Source organism: Brassica oleracea, chromosome C7 (genome assembly GCF_000695525.1).
Source record: "Brassica oleracea var. oleracea cultivar TO1000 chromosome C7, BOL, whole genome shotgun sequence".
NCBI classification, from domain to species: domain Eukaryota; kingdom Viridiplantae; phylum Streptophyta; class Magnoliopsida; order Brassicales; family Brassicaceae; genus Brassica; species Brassica oleracea.
The window spans coordinates 22,627,330-22,652,670 of record NC_027754.1 but is presented as its reverse complement, the minus strand read 5'-3'; the positions used below and the strand labels follow the sequence as shown (position 1 = coordinate 22,652,670).

Below are 25,341 nucleotides of genomic sequence, written 5' to 3'. Positions count from 1 at the left end.
CATCGGGACGAGACTCTTAGCAGAATATAAGATTTCGATTCTTAATTTTTAACTGAAAATGCTAAGAGTCGGTTTTTAAATAAAAAATTTAAAAGTCGGGTTCTTATATTCTGCTAAGAACCATGTATTAAGAACCCTACGTTAATGATGGTCTAATGATTTGTCGCCCTGAAGGAAAACTGAGGGTTCCAGCTGCCGTGCACATGAGGGTGTTCCTGGAAAGTGTGTAAAACCACTTCATGAAGTCTTGGCCAGTAGCTAACCCAAATTTTTTTTTTTTTTTTTTTGAGGAGTTAAAAATATAGAAAAGGTCATAGAGGGGCTTGAACCCAGATTGTGGTGTTCATTAATACACTTTCCAGTCAAATATGCTACTATCAATAATAAAACAGTTTACAAACCCTGATTTGTATCATTTTTGTGGTGTTAGCTGAACCCACTTTCTCTTACGTTGGTCCGCCCCTGGTCTTGGTGATAGTGTGCAAGAGAGACTGAAATGGTAGGCTAGAACTTGGTGACAAAGGGAAGGGTTTCCGCATGAACTTCTTTATACAATAGGAAGTATTGGAACTTGTGAGCTAGATTAATGTGTGAGGTCGTTGTCCTAGCATATACGGACGGACGTACGAGAGAACAAGCAAGTTTTAGAGAAAGTTTGTGGGTTCGTGTGTGTGAGAGAAAGAGTTTAACATCTCGATACTTGTAAGCTTCAAGAACAGTGATTCTAGACTTCGAGTGGAATTTGGGAAAGATTTCTAGAGTGATGCAGGCTTATCCACTACATTTAAGCTGAACTCGTAAAACTTTTGTAGCATGGCTATATATAATATACAGTAAAAACTCTATAAATTAATAATGTTGAAATTTTAATATTTTATTAATTTATAGAATGATTAATTTATAAAAAAAAATTAAAATAAATTTTATTTTAAAATAGTTAATTTTACGATATATATATATATATATATACTTTAACTAAATTTTTGCATGAGACCTTCACTTGGCTTTTATTTTATAATTTGGTGTATATAAAATATTTTTAACATAATTGAAATATGGTTTTAGATATAATTTACTAGTGTTAAAAAAATATAATTTATTAAATATCATCAAAATATATTTAAATATTAAGAAAATATAAAATATATATGAATATAAGACAAATAATACAATAGTTTGTTTGTACTTTTATAAAATATATACATATAAATTATTAATTTATGATTTTAATGAAACTATATATTTATATAAGATTTTTTAAAAAAATATTATCTTATTGATTTGTGTCATATTTTAAATTGACCAACTTAGAATCGAAGAAATTTATTAATATACCATATTTATTAATTTATCAAGAATTTATTTATAGAGTTTCTTTTGTATATTTTTTTTGCCAATCATAAATATTCTACTACAAACTAAACATTCATTCGTCAAACCAAAACAGTGAAACAATAGTTACAAAAAGAGGCTGAAACAGTAACTATTCCATGCTATGTTTTTTTTTTTTTGAGAAAGAGTTTACTAATTCCACGTTATGTTTTTCTTTTTTTTTTTTGTAACTGCACGTTATGTTTTTCTTCTCTTTTTTTTGTTCTTCTTCTAATTCTTTTTCGTGCTTCAGATTTGATCACCAACAAGTTTAGATCAAGTGAACCTAAAATCTACTATGATAGCAAGTTCCAAACATAATATAGTAATGTTCTATAAATATTTTTATAAATTTGGAAGTCGAATGTTAACGTTTCATTGCAGAGACCTAACATGATATAATGTGATTCAATCAAAAATTTGTATACCGTATTTACATTTTCTTTGTTAATGTTATTTTTGTGTCATATTTTGAATCTGAAAGTATGTGTGTGTGAGTAGTAGACGACAAAATATATATTTGGTTTTATTCACAATATATAAAATGTTATAGATCTTTACAATAAACTGTGACAGTTATCTGCTTAAAGAAGGGTAATTCATGTTTGTAAACTTTTTAAGAAAATAATATCAACGAATATTTTATAAGGCAAACAATAAAAAGCTCCGCGTTACGTAGCTTATGACATGTAGTACACAATCCATGAATTGGTTTTACTCGAAATGGATTTAGTGTGCTTATAAATTCTTCCAGATTTGCTCTATGACGTGAGCTTATAGTTGGAATAATTATTTTGGTAAAAAGCCAGACGCACTATCATTTTAAATAAAGGTTTTTAAGAGTTTTTGTCCATATACATAAATTGGTATAGTCATCATCATCACGTGATTCACGTCGGGACTTTTAGTTCCTCGTGTTATCATGCATGATCGTCTATTATAATTTTTTTTTTTAAATATATATATATAAAATCTGCCGATGAATCGAGAATCAGATACGGTTACAAGCTTGTTTTGAACAAAATGTCGAAATCAAAACTATTACAAGACTAGCTTCGCCCACCCACTAAACCCGGCACGTTCCGCTAGTTTATTTTTCGAAATCCTTCGATATCGGTAGTCGTTCTCAACCATCAACGTGATTCTCGGAAAAGTGAGGTTCTCCTCGTTGTCTCGGCTGCCGGGATTTCCTTTGACGTCTTCGGAGTAGCTGGTTCCCGATGATCTCCACAAACTTATAACTTTCTCTGTCTATGAAGCTCAAGATGACCGAAGGGGAAGTTTCAAAAACTTACCAAGACCTTGCAATGCCACCAAAGCTGGAAGAAAGTAACGCCACGCGACGCTTGAACCGCGTCCCTAAACGAGCAAGCGCTCGCTTCTGCCATCCAGCGAACCTGCATAAAATCGGGTTGAAACCATCGCCACCTCCCGAACAGAAGCCTCAATACCTATGCAGTAAAGCCTACAACACCACCGCAGATTGGGACAAGACCAAGACCACAGAGTTGGGATGTGAGCTAGGACTAGATGCTGATTCTGGAACGACTAATGACTCCCGAGAGCCATCTCCGCATCCATAGTCTTTGAGAACCGAAGAACAATTTCTTGACCACGAAACAAACAATCCTCAGAGCCCACGGAGAGTGATACCACAATGAATAGCAAGATTAAATCCTGAAAGTAGGCCGTCGCCTACACACGGAGTGAACTGAACGAGAAGCCGGGAGACAAAGCTTGAAGGAGTTGTTGGGCAACTAGGAAAGCCCTTGTAGCCATAGACGACCACTCGAGACAAAACTATAGGCACACACACGAGAAACAAAACCAGACACTTCCACCACGGTCACATCCAAATTCAACCCTCGCCTCCAAAGCCACAAGAACCCGGAGCACTCCTGATTACGGTGCGCAAGTACCGGAATCTCTCCAACCCGACGACAAAAATACGGAGCATTCCAAAGAGGAAAAAAGGAGGCGCTCCATAAACCCTAAAAGCCGACTCAGAACCGCCCCACCTCGCCAAGCCCTCGCCGTAAGTCCGGAGAAGGAGCCACCTCCACCATGTGTAGACTCCTTGCGACTGGAGCTTCCACCGGAGACGCGAGCCCCGACCTAGAAGAACGCACATATCGGAAGGGGAGAGGAAGAGGCGTTGGAGAGCAAAAAGAGAAAACAGGAAGGGAAGAAGGAGCCCCGCCGGCCGCAGCACGCACGCGTACGCGCGGCCGTTCACGGGAGGGTGAGCACATGCGTTGGTTTGGAAACGAAAGGTTGGGAGAGAAAAGAGATAGAGGAGAGAGAATCACACTCGTTTTTTTTCTTTCTGTTTTGCCTATTATAATTTTTAATTATCATGTAAGTAGGGTATTTGATTCCATTAGTGGAAATGAACAAAAATAATGAGAGCAGACAGTTTTTAATTTTTGTAAACTTTAATTAATTAGCTAATAACAATAATATAGTCGGACTTAAAATTTGAGACTGAGCATATATTTGATCATAAACACTTTTGTAAGTTGTACCCCTTGTACGGTGCTACTTGTATTCTTTTTTTGCTTAGAGCATCTCTCTAACCATACTTTATATTTATTCCAAAATGAAGTTTGAAATAAAAAATGCTTTAATTCCATTCTATTTTCTCATTTCATAATAAAGTTAACATAGATTTACCTCATAAATAGAATAATTCTTTTACTTTTTTATTCATTGTTTTATTTTTCACATAAAATTAGAGTAAGATTGAAGCTAAGTCAAATTCATTATATAGTTATTCTATTTTGGAGAAAAAATAATATAATTTTACATTGGAAATGCTTTTACAGTATAGAGCCGCCATTGGAAACTGCAATGCTTCTTTGTCTGGAAACCTGTAAATCGCCAAACTGTTGTGAACTTTTTTTTTTTTCAAACTGTTATGAACTTGAAGTTTCCGATAAAATAAAATAAAAACATGAAAGTTAGGTGTTGTTGTTGTGACTTGCGGGATGACTGCGGCAACAACAATTTGAGGATGAGTGAGCAACAAAACCTCTTAGCTCAGCTGGAGGGACCTGTACAATGATCACCACAAATTTTTTAGCACAATACCATCTCTTTGCTAGATCAAGCACAGGTCTGGAGAACTGTAGAGCTAGTCTGTCAGATGGAGGGATACTTTTCTAATATAATCCATCTCAACATGCTTACAGACACACATAATCACGAATATTATTTATTGGTTCAACAGATTAAACGAGGTCAGCAGTGCCGTGCCACAGCGTTGAAAAAAGAAACTTTCGCTTATGGCAGCAAAAAATAAATAAAGATCCAAGGGCATCATCTGTTGACTATTACCATTCATAATATAACCACTAGAATTGGAGTATATACAACGAAAGCAAGATAATAATTTTGATTAAAAACATGAGCCTATAATTAACGAACACATGAGTTTCCTAAGTAAGAAACAATGTAAAGAACTGCTAAATAACTAAAATAATTAGATATTAGTGATTATAGGTCTGAATGCATTTTTGAAATATTAAAGCTAAAGTTAGTCAAATTTTATCTTTGTTTGATTATGGCATAAAACATTGAGTAATTTAATTATTTTATCTTAAAATTAACTAGAATATTTAATGATAAATATTTGATTAATATTTTTAATAAATATAAAAAATCTTTTTGTATAATTACAATTTTTTATTAGTTTAATTATTTATATGTTCTTCTCTATTAAAATATTTATTTTTATTTTTTATTGTTGAGATTTTTATGATTCGTGTAGAGTAACCATAAATGCTCGCACGGCTCTGGAGGTCAGGTTTCTGCAACATGCTTGATGTGTCTTTGCTCTGCATATTGTCGTTGCTGATCATCAAAATGTTTCGAGGAGACTTCTTGTGACGCAAGAATACTCCTACTTTTTGACTTGTAAGTTGGAACTTAATCTCATGTTCATGATCTGAATACATACAAAGGCATATATAAATAGATCCATACCTCTACTGTCAACAATCAAATACGCATTTTTAAAACTCTTCCAAGAACACAAGGGTAACATACCAAATCAAACCGTTACTTTACGTGTGCATATCAAGTCAAGTTCCTCATAAGTCTGCTTCGAGTTTGCAGCCAATTTCTCCATACATTTGTAAATTTGTTCCATGCTAAACTTCACATTTAAACTCCCCATTACTTCAACAGATGGCACTGTCTACATCTTCCTATGCATCTTCTGCTCTTCCTCCTCCAGCATCACAAGTTTCCTCTCTATATCCGTATTATCGCCACCATTAAGATTCCTTTGCTCCTCCAACTCCATCCTCGGTTTCTCCCCCGATGGTTTACATGCATCACCATCGTACATACGCTTCTGTAAACTCCTCCTCTTTATATGATCCCTCTAGGGCTTGTGACCAACTGTTGATAACATCAAACAGTGGTGCCTCTTCTGATAGATCTGGTGTTGGTTCTTGTGGTTCTTTCTTCGGAGAGCTCTTTAGCCAACTGTTCAAGGCCTTAATGAGTTCGGACAGAAATGGTAATGATTTCAATCAAATGCCTCTAGCAGAAGTGAATGTTTGGAAAGTTTATCAGCGACGTGGTTCATATGATTGACTTCCTATTGGGCCTCGCCTGATTTCTTGTAAAGTTGCCAAACAGTAAAGCCCATTACCAGAATATAAGTCTATTACCTAAGGTAGAGAGAGTATAGCATTCAAAACGAACAATGTCAATGACATGAACCTTAGTCTTTGAAAGAGGCAAAACTATGTCTCCGTAGTCAAAGCTGAAGTGAAGTTCTAAAAGACATGGATCAGAGTTCAGGTGTTAAGAGACGAGTATAAAGAAAGATTCATGCGTGTGTTGAGCTGCTTGGTGTCTCTTTAAGTCGTTAGGAGAAGATAGCCGAGCCCTTTTAGATATTCCACTATTTCAGATCCTCCCAGCTTCGAAGTTCCAAAGACTCTATCCACAAAAGTGATCGGCACCTGCAGATCAAGACGAGAATCAGAGGAACCATATGAATACCGAATGCTTTAAAAGGAATCAAAATCACAAATGGATTTCTATACAAAGAAGAGAGAGAGAGACCTCTTCAATATGGTATCCTTTTCTGGTAGCACGAACAATCATCTCCATCTGAAAGACATAACCTTTACTCACACATGAACTTATCACGTCCTCAAGCACAGATTTCTTGTATAGCCTTTCAAATAAAAAAAAGTGTGTGAAGGTCAGTCAAATGAATCAGGAAAAGTAAAGCCACAAAAGTTTACTGGAATTTACCGGAAGGATCCGGTTAAATCAGATACACCAGGCCATAAAAGTGTTTGAGCTAGCACATTCGCTCCTCTGCTTGTGAGTTTACGCATAAGATTCCACCCGTGTACACCACCACCTTTCACATATCGTGTACCCGTTACTATACTTGCATTTGTCTCTAGTTGTTTCCTTCGTGATATAGACAAAAACAGAGTCAAATGAAGATCATTATAAGCCTACGAGATTTTTGTAAGAGATGAAGAAACTCTACTTACTTGATGAAACTTGGTAAATACTTTGGCTTCACAAGAGAAAAGTTGAGTCAGAGCAACAAAAAGACAAGAAAACAAGATAGTTCAGTTGATGTCTCTTACATGATGCGAAAGATCAGCATCCATGATTACGACGAAATCACCTGTAGCATGCTTCAAACCATGGATATACGCAGTTCCTGAAATTGATGACGCAAACAAGATTAATAATCATGCACTTCTTGCAAAGCAAAGTAATAGAAGATGATGGGAGTTACAGATACAAACCCAAACCAAGCTTCTTGGCTCGAGCTCTTAGAAGCTGCATCATAACAAAGACGAACACAGAGCTCAACTAAACACAAAAAAAAAAGCATACAAAAAAAAAAAACAACATATTCAAGCCCTAACTCGTCAACTGTACTCACAATGCGGTCTTCACCATACAAGTGCTGAAGTTGCTTGACGATTTCTTGTGTGCCATCAGGACTCCCATCATCCACAACAATTATCTCAAAATCAACATCCCTACATCACACAACAAGTGGTAGATTGCCTTAACATTGGTGAATGATTCTCAAATTAACATTAACCAGAGAAGAGTCTACTACTCAACAAACAAAACGGTTCATCTCTTATAAGCCAGCCACAGCTAGAATCGATTACAAAACCTAGCTTCTCCGATCACTAAACCGGAGGTTCTAAGAACAAAATCTGGATGTGCGATGTAAAACCAATGATCCATAACGAGAGATACTGCATCACTAATGCGGCGATCAGAATCGAATTCGAGCCAAATGCGATACAGAAAACAATAACCCGAGATATCGATTTTACCGGAGATGCTTGAAGATGAGGTAGACGATGAGGGCGATATTGAGGCGCTCGTTGTAGGTAGGAACGATTATGCTATACTTGTGCTTTCCATCTCCTTTCCTCTCCTTCTCCTCCGCCATATCAGCCGATCAATAACCTTATAACCTGCCCGATCGGCTCTCCGTGAAATCAACCGTCGTCTGTGTGTGTGACTCTCTCTACAGAAAAGTAAGGTCTAGAGTACAATTAATGTTAGAATATAAGGAGTAAAAAAAAAGCAATTTATAAAACAGGGCCTTAAGTGTGATTAATGGGCTAAATGTAAAGCCCAATTCATAAAACTGCTTTTATAAAACAGCCTACTGCGAATCGAGTGAAAGGGAAGGAAAGGAAGGTGTTGTTAATTAGGGTTTAACAGAGATGAGCCCAAGTCTGGGGATACCGGTGAAGCTTCGGGTCATGTCGTGACGGTTGAGCTGAAGAGCGGCGAGCTCTACAGAGGGAGCATGATCGAGTGTGAGGATAACTGGAACTGTCAGCTCGAGGACATTACCTTTACCGCCATGGTCAATCATCTGTTATCTACACCTTATCGATCCATTGTGTTTTGAATCATTGCTACTCTTTACTCAGATTGGCAACTTCTTCTTGTTAATTGTCAAACTTTCGTTTTGTGTCACAGGATGCTAAGGTATCACAGCTTGAGCATATCTTCATTCGTGGCAGCAAAGTCAGGTGTGCTTTATGCACTTTTTTATTTAATTTTTATTTACTTTCGTTCGTAGATGGATTAGTAACCTATGGAGAGATGTTGACAGGTTTATGGTCATACCAGACATTCTCAAGCATGCTCCCATGTTCAAGCGCTTAGATGCTCGAATCAAGGTATCTGCTTTCTGATACCCTTTATGTTTGCGTCTCTTTATAATACTTTTATTGATGCAGGGAAAGGGCGGATCACTGGGTGTTGGCAGAGATAGAGCTGCAATGCGAGCAGGGATGTTGTCGTGGGCTCATTTCTAAAGGGGTAGCCCGGCCCGCATGAAAATTTATAACCCAAAACCCGTATTTTTTAATGTGGGTTAAGAATGGGCCGTCTAATTTTACGCTAGGGTACCAATAGGGTTAATTATTTTCCATTCTCTTTCAGTTATACCGTACAACTTGACATCGAAATCAAAATCAAAGGTTCTGGGTTTGTTCTGAATCGAAATCGAAGGCGAGGGGTTTGTCCTGAATCGAAATCGAAGGCCATATGTTCTTATGAAGACGAAAATGAAATCGAAGGCTAAGGGTTTGTTCTGAATCGAAATCGATGGATCCGTAACATGGACGTTCTAATTTCATCTCACATGGATCTTCTGAAAACGAAAACGAAATCAAAGGTATCTCTCGACCTTCTGGGTTATCTTCTCTTAGACTTGTAGACTTCTAGTTGTATTTGTTTGATTGATTGACTTATGGTTCTATCTTACGCTAATTGAGTTCCATTGTGATGGGTTATAAACCCGCACGAAAGTGAAGAGACTTCTACTGTTCTCCTTCTCCTACTTCTCCACGACACTTGTCTTTGTCCCTTGTTTCAAACAAGTTGTTTTTGCTTGCCTCGATCTGCTCATAACGATAGTTAAACAACTGAAAGGTTGTTCCTTTTTTTTTTATTAGGTTTTACTATGTTCTCTTGTTGATCGACTTTGAGTTGTAACTTGTGAAACTATATTATTTTTTTTTGGATTCAGTTTTGTTCTGTGTCTAGCTTGTGAATGTGTGACTGCACTGACTGAGTATTAAAAGGAAACGATATTATATTGATTTGCTTCAGGAGGACCAATCCGGTTTAGAAAAGCTATTGGACATCTTGGCATCTTGCACCTGAGCTTGGGAATCTCGAACATTTACAATATTTGTAAGTCATCACATCTTTTGGGAAGCTCGAACATTTACACTATATGAATAATATTTGTTCTTTTTGTTTGTGTCAATGTCTGATCTTACAACTCAACTCTCTGTGGTGTAATTGTCTTGCGTGTGCCTAGCTTGTGTTCTCTTAGTGGTTAACTTGTGTTCTTCCATGTGTTCAATCATATTTGCTTCAAAGAATCCCAAAGTAATAATAGAATTTTTATTTTTTGTTGCAGGCTGCAGCATGGACTCACAAACAGTACAAAGAATGGCAGCTCTTGAGGCAGAAAACGAATTGATGGACTTGGAGTATAATGAAGATGAAGATACTGCCGTAAGTTGTAGAGAGGAAAAGCTAATGAGTTTTACTTTCAGGTTTGTATGGTTCTTATATAGGAGAAGACATTAGGGTTAGTGGGATTGCATCCTAGGTTAGTGGGGTTGTGGATACCCTCCTCTACACGCCTAATACGTGGGAAGAGTATTTACTTTTCGATATACTAAATATTCTGACAAAACTGTTTTGTTAAGTGTACATTTTTAAGCAAATCTTCTTTTTTTGTGTAGGCACAACTAAACGCCGCTTTTAGCGCTCTATGGATATTGCAAAAGCGAGGAAAAAGCGAGAAAAGCTAGGGATCTATGTACCTCGCCTGGCAAGGGTGTCCCTAAGCGTTGAGGGCATCGCCTTGGGCGCCTTAGCGCCATGGCGACAAAAACTCTCGCTTTTTCGAACCAAGTTGATGAGTGAGTCTCTCTGTCTGAATATGTAGAGGAATTGTGCTCATGAAAGGAAGCATCACTATTTAACATTATTCTAATCCAAGTTAAAGCTAAAAGTAACTTCTAATGCTAATAAATATATATTACATATTTGAGCTAGGGGTTGAAACGGTGGCTATTGATGCAGCCAAAGACATGGTACTGTCAATATTGAAATCGATCTTTAGTTGTCTCATGTTTGTTCTAAACTAGAACTTCTAGTGACTGTCATCTCTCTTGTTTTTGCAGAGTGGAGTGAAAGTTGAATTGAGTGTTAGAGACTTGGAGAGTGGAGCTTTGCTTTACATGACTTATTGGAATTTTGATTTTTACACTTCATGAATAAAAACATGTAAACTTTGGTTTTTTTAATTTCATACTTTGAATTTGAGGACAAAAATGAATAAAAGAGACTTTTTCATTTATATAATCATATTTTGAGTATTTAAAAACATGTAAACTTTGATTAAATTTGATATACAAAACATTATTACATTTCAAAAAATTAATTGTCAGCCCTAACCCTATAATTAAAGAAGGGTTAAAATAGGGCTGGGTTAAAATAGGGTTGGGTTTATATTACACTAGAGAGGGTTGGGCCCTAACCCATGACTTAACATCCCTAAATGCGAGGCAAAGTTAGTTCTATTTTATCAAGTCCTTGTTTGTTTCTTCTTTTGTTACTACTAATTGTTCTATCCTTGAATCTCTGTGATGTTATTATAAAAGGCTCCGGCTACTGGACGTGGAACTCGAGTAAGAGGAGCTGTACCACCTGTGACGAGATGATCCGTCAACATATAAGCTTCGACTCTGTGACTAAGCCAGCCTCTCCTGCTTTTGCTATGTATTGCTTTGTTAAACCAATATTATCCAGGCTAACTAGAGTGAAAGATATGTCCAGATGCACTATTAGTTCTGTATGGGTCCAACATAATTTCCTTATGTTATGTTTTTCTCATTCTCCATTTCTAGCAATTTGTGGGACTAGATAACGAACATAACAAGCACATCACAGTGACTTATTCTGTTAGTCATGCATTTGAATGAGGAGTATTATATCATTTTATTCTTTGGGAAATAAAAATAGTAATTTTTTTGTAGAGAACAGTACATAAATACTATGTAAGATAGCATGTATAGGTTGCTTCGTTTGTGTGATCATAGTTTATGAGCTTCCTCGTTCTCTTGCAGTTTCTTTTGATCGCCAACTTGTTCTTGCCGCTTATCTTCTCGTACACCTTTCAGTTTCTTTCTTGTGGACTGCTGATACATGACTCCACCAAACATACAGATCAAGAGTCCCAAAGTTCCAATGAAACTCGAGTGTTTATCCCATATAACCAAATTGATCACAACCGTCAACAGTTTATTCACAATGCCAAGAACCGTAAACCCTGTAGCAGAAATCCCTCGGCGGCACGAAAAACCAAAGAAAGAGATGGCCAAACCGAACAAACAAGATAGTCCCACAGGGAAAACCACTGGCAAAGTGTGCCAATCAGGCTTATCAGTGATCCCATGCCTTAGTTTCTGCAACTCTCCCATTATAACCAGCTCAAGTGGGAACAAGAGAAGAGCCTCGAGGTTGTTGTAAAGCACAAGACCCCAAGTGTTTAACCCTATGGTCGTAACCACGTGCTTGATGTAGACAAGATCTATAGACAATAGCCCAGCTGTACGCTGTGATGGTAAACTGGTAATCAGTGAGCACGTAGAGCAAGCTTCCTCCAAGGATGGTAGCAAGAGATATCCATGTTTTAAAAGAAGGCCAAGGCCGGTTCAAGAAAAGGGTCTCTCCAATGGCGACGAGTATAGGAACAGCAGAACGAAACACGATGAAAGTGTCGACGTTAGAGTGGAGTAGAAGCTCACTGTTGGTGAAAAGTGACAAGTAAAAGATGATAGCTGCAGGAAGAAACCTCCACATGGTTACGAGGTTGAGAGGATCGTGCTCGATGAGGTTAAACTGACCACATAGCAAGACACCGACCACGCTTGTGAAGTATTGAAGAGCGGTTAGTGCACCAGGGTAACGGAATGTCATGATTGCCCATTTGTTGATGATTGTGAGAAGAGAAGCTGAGATGCAATACCCAGTAGCTACACCGTACACAGAGGCTTGATGAAGCAAAGCACCGTATCTAGGTTCAGCTCCTTGAACCACACGGTTCCAGTTATTCATCGAGAAACAGTAGGAAGCAGAACCTAGTTTTAGAAATAATAATGAGTGTTACATGTTGGAGCCAAATGAGGTTTAAATCGCCAGAGAATAGAGCTGGTCGGTGAAATGAGAGAGAAGCACTCCAAGAACTGTGTCACCTTCAGATACCTATTTGGAGTTGCTAACGTCTTTAACTGAAAAATCTATATTTATGCCTTTTTTTCAAGTCTCATGTATGTTTTTGACAAGTTTACAACCCTGGGGTCTCCAATAATTAAACTCAACAATAAATATCTGGATAATGCTTTTGTAACGACTCCGCGTCTCTGTTTACTTTCGAGAATAGTTTCACCTAATCGTCTTATGGTTTCATTAATTATATGAGCAAGAAAAGAGTATTGTCAACTACTGATTTTGACTTCATTCAAGCTTCTTGTTGCTGCAAGATCAACTCCCAAAAAAGAGAAAGAGATTTTAGAAACCCTACATGATCTTCATGTTCTCATCAGATCAGGAACCAGACCTATGAACTCATCTCTTTGGTCCAGTCACCTGAACAGCCACAAAAGATGATTGAACTAAGTAAGGCCTTGTGGATCCAGCAAGGCAAACAGATCATACTCAAATTTTAGCAATATTATTCTTATTTATATATGAAAACATACCAATTAATTCCTTCCATCCACTATCAACCTCCCAAAGACCAACCAACCACTCTGATGATGAAACTACTTGCCGTTTCATGTTTCTCTAAAGATCAGACTATTTTTACATGATCACACTGATTTTTCTAAATATCATCACCACCATCAAAGATATTCTCATTTTATAAGCCTATCATGATAATATAGATAGGAATTTGTATATATAAGCACCGGACATATTTTAACACGCTCTGTAAGAAACTATGTTATTTAAACTAACTTAGCATATTTGAACTTCAGGATTAAGTGTTTCCAATGTTATTTGGTAGGTTGAAATTTGTTTCGAAAATCGACTGAAATTTTTCAAATGAAAGAAAGTAACAGAATTTTTTTAGATATACAAAGCGCATCAAATTTCAAATCGTGATTTTTTTTTTCTCATGCTCGTGAAATTTATAAGTTGTAAAATACTTTGGTAAATAATACACTGACATTGTTATTTAACATGGAAGAAAAAAACAACAACAAAAAGTTACAAGTTTAAAACTGAAAGATATGCACAGTAAAAAAATAAACAAAGTCTAGATACTGAAATCAAAGTCTCGTGAAGTCACCATCAGAGTAGAAACGAGGCACCAAAAGATTCGAATACCAAAGTGCGAAAATTTCTTATTGATTTTTCAACTAAATTGACAAAAAAATAATTATTAATTTCCAAAAAAAATAAACGAGAGTGGACCAGGATAAGGTGTAATCTCGTTTTTTTGTCGTGTTGATCCACGAAAACGCATTTTCATTCGTTGAGTTACACCATAAAGTCACAAAGTAAGGTAAGATTACTACGTGGCAACTTACAAGTGGATTCCTGTTGCGCTCGTACGTTATCTAAATATCATTATTAAGCTTGTTAAGTAAATTGACAACTTTTGATAGTCCTATATTTTAGTTTAATTAAAAATAAAATTTGATATATTCGGTTATATATTTATTCATTGATCCTTATATGTATAGAGAAAAATTACTACACAGAGCGTCAACAGTTCTACTGATATAAAAATGACAAAAAAAGGTAGAGAGAAAAATTACTCTTATTATTTACATTTGGTAATTCCATTGATATTTTTAAGGAATAGGCATTGATAATTTTTTGTTGTTTGAATTATCTGCGTGAATAGTGATTATATAAAGAAAAATGTACTTTCATTTCTGTTACTTTATCTTTTTCAACTTTATAGTTTGTGAATTCGTCAGAATTGTTATGAAAGTCTTGTTCTGTATAAAGTTCAAGAACTTATATGGATCAACATGACAAACAACCCAATATATAATAATTAATATCAGAATTTTGGTTATATAAGGCTGAAAAACTTGGAATTCTTCACTACAGTACAATTGACAAGTAAATGATGTTCGCATGTACTGCGACAAAACTTGCCAGAAACTTATTACACAGCTTCATAAATTTACATACATAAAACAATTTAGCTAGACTGCTATCTTTCAAGGTTTGTGACTATTTTGTCGTCTCCAAACCAAGACTTTTCTTTCTTTCTTTTCTTTACGACACCAAGACTTTCTTCGGTAAGATGATTACTACAAGTTTATCTGATAAGAAAGGAATACGATAATTTTGTAGATAACTACAAATGTTCTTCGTAAAAAAAAACTGCAAATGTTCCTTTTTTAAATTCTATTTTTATGTCAAATGTTCATGGTTTTTAGGCTTATGATTAAATTAATATTTCATAAAAGTATATATTCTATGATTTGAACTTTAGCGCAACAATTTTACTAAATTTATATATAATATGTGATTTGTAAAACAATATCTAATTAAATACAATAAAATATTACAATCTAATGAAACCATATGTTTTTTACCCAATGATGAAAATCCTCGATTATGGGGACTGATTAAGCGTACTGCACTTAACACGTACAGCATATTACTTGTCTTAAACAGATTAAAAATGTCTTAGAGCTGAACTTTTAATAAATAAAACTGCCGCTGCGACAGATCAATTTAGTAAAGTAAAATTAGAGGCCAGATGAAAAAAATCTTCCAGTCACAACCTGACAAACTACATTTTTAAACCGGAACATACGATCAGTATAGGAATACATTCTTGTTTCAGAAAAAAGGCAATCACGTGAATTTAGTTTGTCAGACGGGACATAGATCGATGTGATTGTCTTCTAATGATTGTAACTTTATGAGAGAATATATATTGTGGCGGAGTAATTTCACCTAGTTGTAATAGCATCAAACGAAGTAACAAGAGCAACTTGTTCACTCTGTTACACCAAAAAAAAAAAAAAACTTGTTCACTCTAAAGGGACCCAAGCGCAAGCTCCTGAATCAAAACATGGATCGAATCATCATCAAAGTAACGTGTAGATAATCGCCACATGCTCCCAAACATAGACTGCCCACCATACCCACTCAATAATGTCACTATTTTAGCTTATTTTTGTTTTTTCAATAAACACTAAGTTTTGAAAAATTTCAACTTAGATTCGTGATCATCAATATTAACAATGCATGATATAGATTTATAAAAATACTAATAATTTATTACAGTATAAAACGCCGTATCAAAATGGGTGAGGCTAAATTAAAATCGTATTACCCGGTAAAGCTCATTAATTCCACCTGAATTTCTTATTTACTTTTCGGAGGACAACATCGCAAACTTTGGAAAAACAAACCGTAGGTTTGGTCGACCGATCGAAACATATATAATATTGGAAAAGGAAAATTATTACGTACCCCAGTCTACATTATCCAACATGTGTCTGACACGAACTTACTCTTCTAAGTTCTAATGCGATAAGACCAAACATATGTGATGAAATGTATCATGTGACTTTACTTTATATATAAAAACTGCTCAGGGTAATTAAGATCCAAAATGTCTGGAAATCAAACGGAATTCCAACCTTATCATGTAATAGAATGCAATTTCAAGATAACTAAATTATATATTCATTTAAAATGAATTAAACTAAAAATCCAAACTTGTATTAAGACAAAGTTTTTTATATGTTACATAGATATTTTAATTTCCTACTATATATATATATATATATATATATATATATATATGTATATATCAGTTTGAACAGTGAATACTCTTTTTTTTTAAGAAAGGGTTTACAATTTATATCTACAAGAGCTGACTTTTCACATGAATCTCACTCATATATCGCAGTGAACCATTCTAACCAATATTATATGCAGAATTAATATGATCAATTCTATCTATAATAAATATCTGATAATTTTGCATCTACAAATTGTAATTTGAAAATTTGCGTATTGTTTTAATACTAAAATTCTATATCTGATGTAAAACCATAGACCTTTTATTTTATCACGTATAAGCTAAATTTTATCCTTTTAACCTATATATAAACTAAGCTATGATAGAATTATATATTACACCACTATGAAGAATTATCATTGAATTTTCTTTTTGAAAACAAGGATTTGCTAACTATTGTTGATTTATATTAAGAGAATGGGTTGTGTATCAGGTAATATATAAAAATAATTTTATATATAAGATAACATTTTTTATCAAAGTTTTTTGTTTTTGAGATTAGGTTATCTGTTTTTGTCACAATAATTGTTTCCGAAAGATATTAATATTATTTTTCCTCTCTAGCAATACTGTCTTGTCAGGATCATGAATTGTTTATTCATTACCGATTTTTTTCTCACGGGTTGGAGCCAAAAACAGGAAAGAAATATCTAAGGTGGTGGTGAGTGGGGGCATTGAAGACAAAAAAAAAGGGTGGGGGCATTATTGTTATCGCAAAGGAAAAGTCACAATGGTCCATTTTTACTAGTGCTGGGTTCGCAGATCAACCCGCCCCGACCTGTCCCGTCCCGCCGCGGATCGAATCATTTTTTCTATTCAAAAACTCGACCCGCATAATCCGCAAACAAAAAATTTTATATCCGCACCCGCCTTGCCAAAACCCGCGGGTAATATTAATTATATTAAAAATAGTTCTTTTAATTAAAAATGATTATTTTCTAATTATATAATAATTATTTTAATTAAAAATAATTATTTTTTATTTATATAATATTTATTTTTAAAAAATACTATTAAAAATATATTTATAATTAAAATTATATAAATATTTATTGTTTTTATATATTTTACCAGAAATGTTTCTTTTTTCAAATTTTTTTTTTTTTTTAATTTGCGGGTACCCGCGATTCAAATTTGGCTGACCCGCACCTGCCCTGGTCAAAATAATCTCGACCCGTACCCGCACCCGCGATTTAAAATTTTCAAATGGTTCGATCTGCATCCGCCCTGCGGCGGGTCAAACGGGACGGGCCCGCAGACAATGATTAAAATTTCTAGCTCTAATTTTTACTGTATCGATAAATTGATCATGGAAAGACAAACGTACCCCTCCATTTGGGGGCCGCCATTACCTAACGTAGCACACGCGATTCACTATATATACATTACACATATATAAGATCTCATCACTCTCACTATACCAAAACCTCAAACGTTATATTTTGGGATCATCAAAGCTTCTTCATCACCATGGATCCTTACAAGGTATCTTCTTGTTCTTCTCCACTTTTTTTGTGTGTGTGTGTGTCTTAAGTCAATTATGTTTCACTATGATCCCATGTTTCATTATGATCATTTTTCCAACTCTTTTTAATGAAAAATGAAAGTTGCTCTTGAGTCTTAGTGTTAAATACATGCTTTTTCTTCCAAAATTAATTTATGTTCTATGATCGTTTGAGCTATAAGGTGGTTATGTTGATTTTTGGGTTGGCTATCTAAGATGGCATACTTTTAAAACGACTCGTTTGATCTATAAACCAGTGCATGCGTTAAAAACGTCACATGTGGTTTGTTTGTTTTTTCCCTGATACGAGAGACCTTATTTTGTTGTTTGTGTGTTTTTATTAAAAACATGCATGTGTTTTTGTAAATTTTGTTAAATAGATTTCTCAGATCTACGCACCTGATTAATCAAATCTACCCAATAAATTAATCATAATATAAATAATCTGATCAGATAAGATATAAACATATGATTAATCAGAGTGTCGTCAATAAAACAAATTTAAGTGAAGTATTTATTCGTATGAAACAATGCACATATCACTTATAAATTATTTTTTAACATACCATGGTAGCATGGTGTATGTATATGAGGATAATCGTTGGAATTTCTTAAAAAAAACGTATGGATTTATTATTCGAACTGTTAAAAGTGGTAGATCCATCAAACAAGACTAATGAATATACGAGAAAGTAAAGCAATAATCGAATAATCCGACATGTTACCACCCAAAATGAAAAGCCTTCTTTGTCCACCGACGGCCCGGATCCGGCCCGGTAAAACCGGGTTTAGTTTTAAAATTTCGGATTGTGAGTGAATAAGAAAGACGCGGGTAAAATAGAAAGTGATATCTTCCTTCTTCCAACAACTGAAATTAGGGTAAAAAAAAATTGAATCGATACGATTGTTGCTTGATCTGGGGATATATCTGATAATCGATTGAATTACGGTTCTTGCAGTACCGTCCGTCGAGCGCGTACAACGCTCCGTTCTACACCACAAACGGCGGTGCTCCGGTCTCCAACAACATCTCCTCCCTCACCATCGGAGAAAGAGGTATATTCGTTAGGAGAGAAATAGTTCAAATCTCGGATCTTGTGTATTGGAGTGTGATTGGTTTTCTAAAATTTTGTTACTTTTTGTTCTGGGCAGGTCCGGTTCTTCTTGAGGACTACCATCTGATCGAGAAGGTTGCTAACTTCACCAGGGAGAGGATTCCTGAGAGAGTGGTTCATGCCAGAGGAATCAGTGCTAAGGGCTTCTTTGAGGTCACCCATGACATTTCAAACCTCACTTGTGCCGATTTCCTCAGAGCCCCTGGTGTTCAGACTCCCGTCATCGTCCGTTTCTCCACCGTCGTTCACGAGCGTGCCAGCCCTGAAACCATGAGAGACATCCGTGGCTTCGCCGTCAAGTTTTACACCAGAGAGGTATAAACAATTAATGTTCAAGAAATCACTAGGCCACAAGGATTAATGTCTACGCGGATGCTTAGAACATGATTATTGGGGGTTCTTAGGCTAGGCTTCTTAGTTTTTTTTAAGTTAAAAGTTAAGAGACGGGTTCTTATATTCCACTAAGAACTCCACCTTAAGACCCCGCTCTTAGACCCATTAAAAATAATCGTTTTTAAAAAAAATCATTTTGCTAATAGTTGATTAGTCTATGGATGCTTAGAATGTGTATATATAATAAAAGATTATATAATAACTAATTTGCTGATGGACCGATTTTAAATTTGGTTATATGATAAAAAAAATATATTACTAATTTCCATTTTTGAGATGTCCTCTATCTTCTTTAGAATCAAAGTACTCATGTTTGTGTATTGCTAATGCACTTCAGGGAAACTTCGATCTTGTTGGAAACAACACTCCGGTGTTCTTCATCCGCGACGGGATTCAGTTCCCGGACGTCGTCCACGCCCTGAAGCCGAACCCGAAAACAAACATCCAGGAGTACTGGAGGATACTGGACTACATGTCCCACTTACCAGAGAGTCTCCTCACATGGTGCTGGATGTTTGATGACGTCGGTATCCCACAAGACTACAGGCACATGGAAGGTTTCGGTGTCCACACCTACACTCTTGTCTCCAAATCCGGAAAGGTTCTCTTCGTGAAGTTCCACTGGAAACCAACTTGTGGGATCAAGAATCTCACCGATGAAGAGGCTAAGGTAGTTGGAGGAGCCAACCACAGCCACGCGACTAAGGATCTCCACGATGCTATTGCGTCTGGTAACTACCCTGAGTGGAAGCTTTTTATTCAGACCATGGATCCTGCGGATGAGGATAAGTTTGACTTCGACCCGCTCGATGTGACCAAGATCTGGCCTGAGGATATCTTGCCTCTGCAGCCTGTTGGTCGGTTGGTTCTGAACAGGACTATTGATAACTTCTTTAATGAGACTGAGCAGCTCGCTTTCAACCCTGGTCTTGTGGTTCCTGGGATTTACTACTCGGATGATAAGCTGCTCCAGTGTAGGATCTTTGCGTATGGTGACACTCAGAGACATCGTCTTGGACCCAACTATCTGCAGCTGCCGGTTAATGCTCCCAAATGTGCTCACCACAACAATCACCATGAAGGGTTTATGAACTTCATGCACAGAGATGAGGAGGTAAGTCTAAATAGTACCATTTGAGCTATGCTTGCTTGTTTTTCTTAATTTGGTATCAAAATCTTAATGTGGTGTTTGCTTTTACAGATCAATTACTATCCCTCAAAGTTTGATCCTGTCCGCTGCGCAGAGAAAGCTCCTATCCCTAACAAATCATACACTGGAATCAGAACAAAGGTATATGATTTGAAGGCATCAAAACCTTATATTTCACTTCATTTGAATTTTGTGTACTAAAACAATTCTTCATTGTCAATGTGTTGCAGTGCATCATCAAGAAGGAGAACAACTTCAAGCAGCCAGGAGACAGATACAGATCATGGGCACCAGACAGGTAAAAGAAGAAGTCTCATTCTCTCTCTTTGCATAAGTAACTCTCTCACTGAAACTCACTAGAATCCTAATGCTTACTTTTATGGGTGGGTGACAGGCAAGACAGGTTTGTGAAGAGATGGGTTGAGATACTGTCAGAGCCACGTCTGACTCATGAGATCCGCGGCATCTGGATCTCTTACTGGTCTCAGGTCAGAACAAAAAAAAAGAAACAAACTCAGTGCTTCCTACTTTGCATTTTCTCCCATTTTTGTGAAAGCTGACATTCTTAATAAAATCTGTATGTCTCAGGCTGACCGATCACTGGGACAGAAACTTGCAAGCCGTCTGAACGTAAGGCCAAGCATCTAGAGAGACCAATCTCTTGTCCTTGGAAAGGTACAAATCATATGATACTCTCAACGATCCATCATCACTTAAAATTCCTCAAGAAGATTATGCTGTTGTTGTTGTTTCTGTTTCGTGTCTGTATAATAAAAAATGATGTTTGTAATCCTTTTAAAACCAAATGTTTCCTTGGTATCTTATTACTTGTCAAACTCTGTGTTTGTCATAATAATAAAATAAAATCAATGAAAATAAATGCAGTATTATAATTCGACTAGTACTATTTATTTTACTAAGGGATAAGCTTGAATTTGAAAACAAGATTTGTCTAGTTATAGTATAGAATCCAAGTAAGGGTAAGAGGATATTATCCGCACACGTAAGCAGGTAATTAGGTGGCGGACTGATTCGAGAAAGTAATCATTTGGATAATCTCCCCAAAAAAAAAAAAACATACGACTATTTTAGTTGGTAACGTAATCTCAATTTTAACGCGGTGGGATAAAAATAAGATATTTATCTTGGGGGTCACTATAAAACAGTGAGACACACGCCGATTACGTAGAAAGATACAAAACCAGTCTCACCTAAAAAGAAACCGTGAAGGAGGCAAAATCCGAATCGAAATCGTCTTTGCATCCATGGATCCATACAGGGTAACACCACCGATCGATTTCTCTTAGATTTTGTTTCGGTTGATTCTGGATCTGAGTCCGTTTCGTATCAATTTCGTGTGATTAAATGATCTAATAGTTTGATTGTTCGATTTTTGTATAATTCGCATAGATCGGGGGTTTGATTGTTGGTGAGGGTTCTAGAAGTTGCTAGAAACTTGCTTTTGTTTAAGATTAAAAAGATCAAATATATTTAGGACTGGATTATGTGAATGGTTATGTTTATTGATTGTTTATTTAGCCACATGCACGTTTTCGAGGAATAACTAGTCCAAACGTTGACGTAATCTATCGATGTCGTTGTATATAATCATTGTTTAAGGTTTCTAACTCAGATTTTTTGAGTTGTTTTGTTCGTTATTTAATCGATTTACTGGATTTTGAGCTCAAGTAGTAGCTACCTAATGTTCATGTTGCTTCTGGACCCTCTTGATTTGTTTATTATTCTGTCATGTTATCATCAATCGTTTGGGGGTGCAGGTTCGTCCTTCAAGCGCTCATGATTCGCCCTTCTTCACGACAAACTCGGGTGCTCCTGTCTGGAACAACAACTCCTCTTTGACTGCTGGAACCAGAGGTGCGTCTTTCTTATCTCTTGCAGTAAACATTTAAATGAGAATGTCTCCATTCATTTTTTGGACTTTTGTGAATCAGCTTTCTTGTGAAAGCTATAATTTTTGTAACTTGCCAGGCCCTATTCTTCTGGAAGACTATCATCTGCTTGAGAAATTAGCCAACTTTGACAGGGAGCGGATTCCTGAAAGAGTTGTTCATGCCAGAGGTGCTAGTGCTAAAGGTTTCTTTGAAGTCACCCATGACATTACCCACCTTACCTGTGCTGATTTTCTCCGAGGACCTGGCGTCCAGACTCCTGTCATTGTTCGTTTCTCTACTGTGATCCACGAGCGCGGCAGCCCCGAGACTCTCAGAGATCCTCGTGGTTTTGCTGTCAAGTTCTACACCAGAGAGGTTTAGCTTTTCCCCACTCTCTCTCTCTCTCTCTCTCTCTTTCATGCCATCATCAACATCCTTGTCTTTTAATGAGTCTGTTTTGCAAACTCAGGGGAACTTTGATCTTGTTGGCAACAACTTCCCTGTCTTCTTCGTCCGCGACGGGATGAAGTTCCCTGACATGGTCCACGCCTTGAAACCGAACCCCAAATCCCACATTCAGGAGAACTGGAGGATACTGGACTTCTTCTCACACCACCCTGAGAGTCTTCACATGTTTTCGTTCCTCTTTGACGATCTCGGTATCCCACAGGACTACAGGCACATGGATGGCTTTGGTGTCAACACCTACATGCTTATCAACAAAGCCGGAAAAGCTCACTACGTCAAGTTCCACTGGAAACCGTCTTGTGGGGTTAAATGCCTCCTTGATGAGGAAGCTATCAAGGTCGGAGGATCCAACCACAGCCATGCAACCAAGGATCTCTATGACTCAATCGCTTCTGGGAACTATCCAGAGTGGAATCTCTTCGTTCAAGTGATGGATCCTGCTCATGAAGACAAGTTTGACTTCGACCCTCTTGATGTCACCAAGATCTGGCCTGAAGATATCTTGCCTCTGCAGCCTGTTGGCCGCTTGGTGCTGAACAAAAACATCGACAACTTCTTTAACGAGAATGAGCAGATTGCTTTCTGCCCTGCTATTGTCGTTCCTGGCGTCCATTACTCAGATGATAAGCTGCTCCAGACCAGGATCTTCTCCTACGCTGATAGTCAGAGACACCGTCTTGGACCAAACTATCTGCAGCTGCCGGTTAATGCTCCAAAATGTGCTCACCACAACAATCACCATGAAGGTTTCATGAACTTCATGCACCGAGATGAGGAGGTAATCAGCTCATTCAAACGCTTATTCACAATCTTATTTTTTATAGTTTGATTATATGAACCGGTTGAGTTGCTTTCCAGGTTAATTACTTCCCTTCAAGGTTGAATCCGGTTCGCCATGCTGACAAATACCCAACAACTCCTGTTTTCTGCTCTGGAAATCGTGAGAAGGTCATATTCCGCTCCATGCCTTGACACAAATCCTTTTAACATTGTGAGATTAAAATGTTTTTTATACTATCTTCTGTATACGACAGTGCATGATTGAGAAGGAGAACAACTTTCAGCAGCCAGGGGAACGATACAGGTCCTGGGACGCAGACAGGTAGACACTACAAAACTCATTGCAAAATCCACAAAGCTTCACACATTTCATAAAATTCTAATTGTTTTTTTTTCTTTCCGGGTAAAAGGCAAGAGCGTTTCGTGAAGCGTTTTGTTGAAGCACTTGCGGAGCCTCGCGTGACGCACGAGATTCGCAGCATTTGGATATCTTACTGGACTCAGGCAGACAAATCGCTGGGACAGAAACTAGCTTCCCGTCTTAACGTGAGGCCTAAGTACTGAATGGTATCATCTCGAAAGACTAAGTGATCTTTTATTGTGGTTTGGTTTCTATGTAAGCTCTTTGGTAATAGTTCATTTAAATAAACCGTGACAATGAAATGTTTAAGGAAGGGTACTTCTAGTACATGTTGTAATCTTTCTATTCACAATGTCAACGAATATTTTCTAAGGCAAATAATAAAAAGCTATGTAAGCTTATAACGTGATATATATAATCCATAACTAGTTCTACTCGAAATGGTATTTATTTGTTATTATATTTTGCTCTGGATTAAATTTTAAGTGTGCTTATTATTTCCTCCAGATTTGCATCTATGACGTGAGCTGCTTATAGTTGTAATTTTATTGTGGTCTAATGTCAGACGCACGATCAATGATTAAAGAAAAGGTTTTTTGTCGTGAAACTTGGAGAATAAAATCTCTATATTCTTATTAATCTTTAAACATAATGAACCATTTATATATAGAGAATTACACCGTCATAGAATAATTGAAAGACTAGAAAAAAAAATAGTACAAATCATAAACCAATAAAGAAAAAGAAAAACCAAATGTGGCCAACTCTCTCTCTAGCCGTCTCTCTCTCTCTAACGGTATGAACCGGTTATGGACCGGACCGGTTATGAACATCCACAATATGATTTATAAAACTCTTCCTTGGATGTCATAACCATACAGAGTTCGTAATACGCTTTGGATATTGCCTCATTAAAATCTTACCAGGAAAACCCAATGGGACAAAATCATGGTGGAGAAAAAAGAGTACAACACGTATTATTCCCCCTGTTATGAACATCACTGAAGGTCTTTCAGTCTACGTATACCTATCTGATACATGAGCTTCCTGAACGTCGAGGTAGGAAGTGACTTGGTAAATAGATCAGCTGAGTTGTCACTGGAACGCATTTGGACCACTTGAACCTCGCCGGCTTTCTGAAGTTCATACGTGAAGAAGAACTTGGGTGGGATGTGCTTCGTCCTATCTCCTTTGATGTAACCGTCCTTGAGCTGAACAATGCATGCTGCATTGTCTTCATACATCACGGTTGGTGCATCCTTACCTTCGGACATCCCACAATCAACTCGAACATGTTGGGTCATGGACCTCAACCAAACACACTCGCGGCTGGCTTCATGAATAGCTAAGATCTCCGAATGGTTTGAAGATGTGGCCGTGATCGTCTGTTTCATGGAACGCCATGATATGGCCG

The 25,341-nt window shown here is 36.8% G+C and overlaps 3 protein-coding genes, 1 long non-coding RNA gene and 2 pseudogenes across 5 annotated transcripts; 4 read left to right on the top strand and 2 right to left on the bottom strand.

The window, feature by feature from the left end:
- Window positions 1-6,027: 6,027 nt before the first annotated feature.
- Window positions 6,028-7,921, bottom strand: LOC106303805 (probable dolichol-phosphate mannosyltransferase). The gene is made up of 8 exons (XM_013740131.1): window positions 7,710-7,921; window positions 7,301-7,400; window positions 7,161-7,194; window positions 6,996-7,072; window positions 6,897-6,922; window positions 6,646-6,810; window positions 6,451-6,565; window positions 6,028-6,347 (listed from the first exon to the last, which is right to left on the bottom strand). The coding sequence occupies exons 1-8, from the start codon at window positions 7,826-7,828 to the stop codon at window positions 6,243-6,245; spliced, it is 741 nt and encodes a 246-aa protein (XP_013595585.1). The 5' UTR covers window positions 7,829-7,921; the 3' UTR covers window positions 6,028-6,242.
- Window positions 7,922-8,108: 187 nt separating this feature from the next.
- Window positions 8,109-11,318, top strand: LOC106301418 (annotated as a pseudogene).
- LOC106301420 lies at window positions 8,717-10,785 on the top strand. 2 transcript variants are annotated; one of them, XR_001262201.1, is made up of 4 exons: window positions 8,729-8,765; window positions 8,839-9,073; window positions 9,511-9,594; window positions 10,602-10,785. It is a non-coding gene; the product is annotated as an uncharacterized LOC106301420 (long non-coding RNA). The 2 variants fall into 2 exon arrangements; XR_001262200.1 differs by having other exon boundaries at window positions 8,717-9,073.
- A 71-nt stretch (window positions 11,319-11,389) lies between the features above and the next one.
- On the bottom strand, window positions 11,390-13,801 carry LOC106301417 (annotated as a pseudogene).
- A 3,845-nt stretch (window positions 13,802-17,646) lies between these two features.
- LOC106305679 (catalase-3) lies at window positions 17,647-21,316 on the top strand. The gene is made up of 8 exons (XM_013742033.1): window positions 17,647-17,749; window positions 18,728-18,824; window positions 18,921-19,198; window positions 19,614-20,390; window positions 20,478-20,567; window positions 20,657-20,724; window positions 20,821-20,914; window positions 21,015-21,316. The coding sequence occupies exons 1-8, from the start codon at window positions 17,735-17,737 to the stop codon at window positions 21,072-21,074; spliced, it is 1,479 nt and encodes a 492-aa protein (XP_013597487.1). The 5' UTR covers window positions 17,647-17,734; the 3' UTR covers window positions 21,075-21,316.
- A 185-nt stretch (window positions 21,317-21,501) lies between these two features.
- Window positions 21,502-24,338, top strand: LOC106305680 (catalase-1). Its single transcript, XM_013742034.1, has 7 exons — window positions 21,502-21,706; window positions 22,205-22,301; window positions 22,416-22,693; window positions 22,788-23,564; window positions 23,645-23,734; window positions 23,821-23,888; window positions 23,977-24,338. Exons 1-7 carry the CDS (start codon window positions 21,692-21,694, stop codon window positions 24,128-24,130), a joined length of 1,479 nt encoding a protein of 492 aa, XP_013597488.1. The 5' UTR covers window positions 21,502-21,691; the 3' UTR covers window positions 24,131-24,338.
- The last annotated feature ends 1,003 nt before the right edge of the window (window positions 24,339-25,341 follow it).

Coding starts and splice junctions, on each gene's coding strand:
- LOC106303805 (XM_013740131.1), bottom strand. CDS start 7,828: ATGGCGGAGGAGAAGGAGAGGAAAGGAGATGGAAAGCACAAGTATAGC. Junction 6,923..6,995: donor ATGCTGATCTTTCGCATCAT/GTAAGAGACATC, acceptor TCTCTTGTGAAG/CCAAAGTATTTACCAAGTTT. Junction 6,566..6,645: donor GATTTAACCGGATCCTTCCG/GTAAATTCCAGT, acceptor TTTATTTGAAAG/GCTATACAAGAAATCTGTGC.
- LOC106305679 (XM_013742033.1), top strand. Junction 18,825..18,920: donor CCTCACCATCGGAGAAAGAG/GTATATTCGTTA, acceptor TGTTCTGGGCAG/GTCCGGTTCTTCTTGAGGAC. Junction 19,199..19,613: donor TCAAGTTTTACACCAGAGAG/GTATAAACAATT, acceptor AATGCACTTCAG/GGAAACTTCGATCTTGTTGG.
- LOC106305680 (XM_013742034.1), top strand. Junction 22,694..22,787: donor TCAAGTTCTACACCAGAGAG/GTTTAGCTTTTC, acceptor TTGCAAACTCAG/GGGAACTTTGATCTTGTTGG. Junction 23,889..23,976: donor AGGTCCTGGGACGCAGACAG/GTAGACACTACA, acceptor TCCGGGTAAAAG/GCAAGAGCGTTTCGTGAAGC.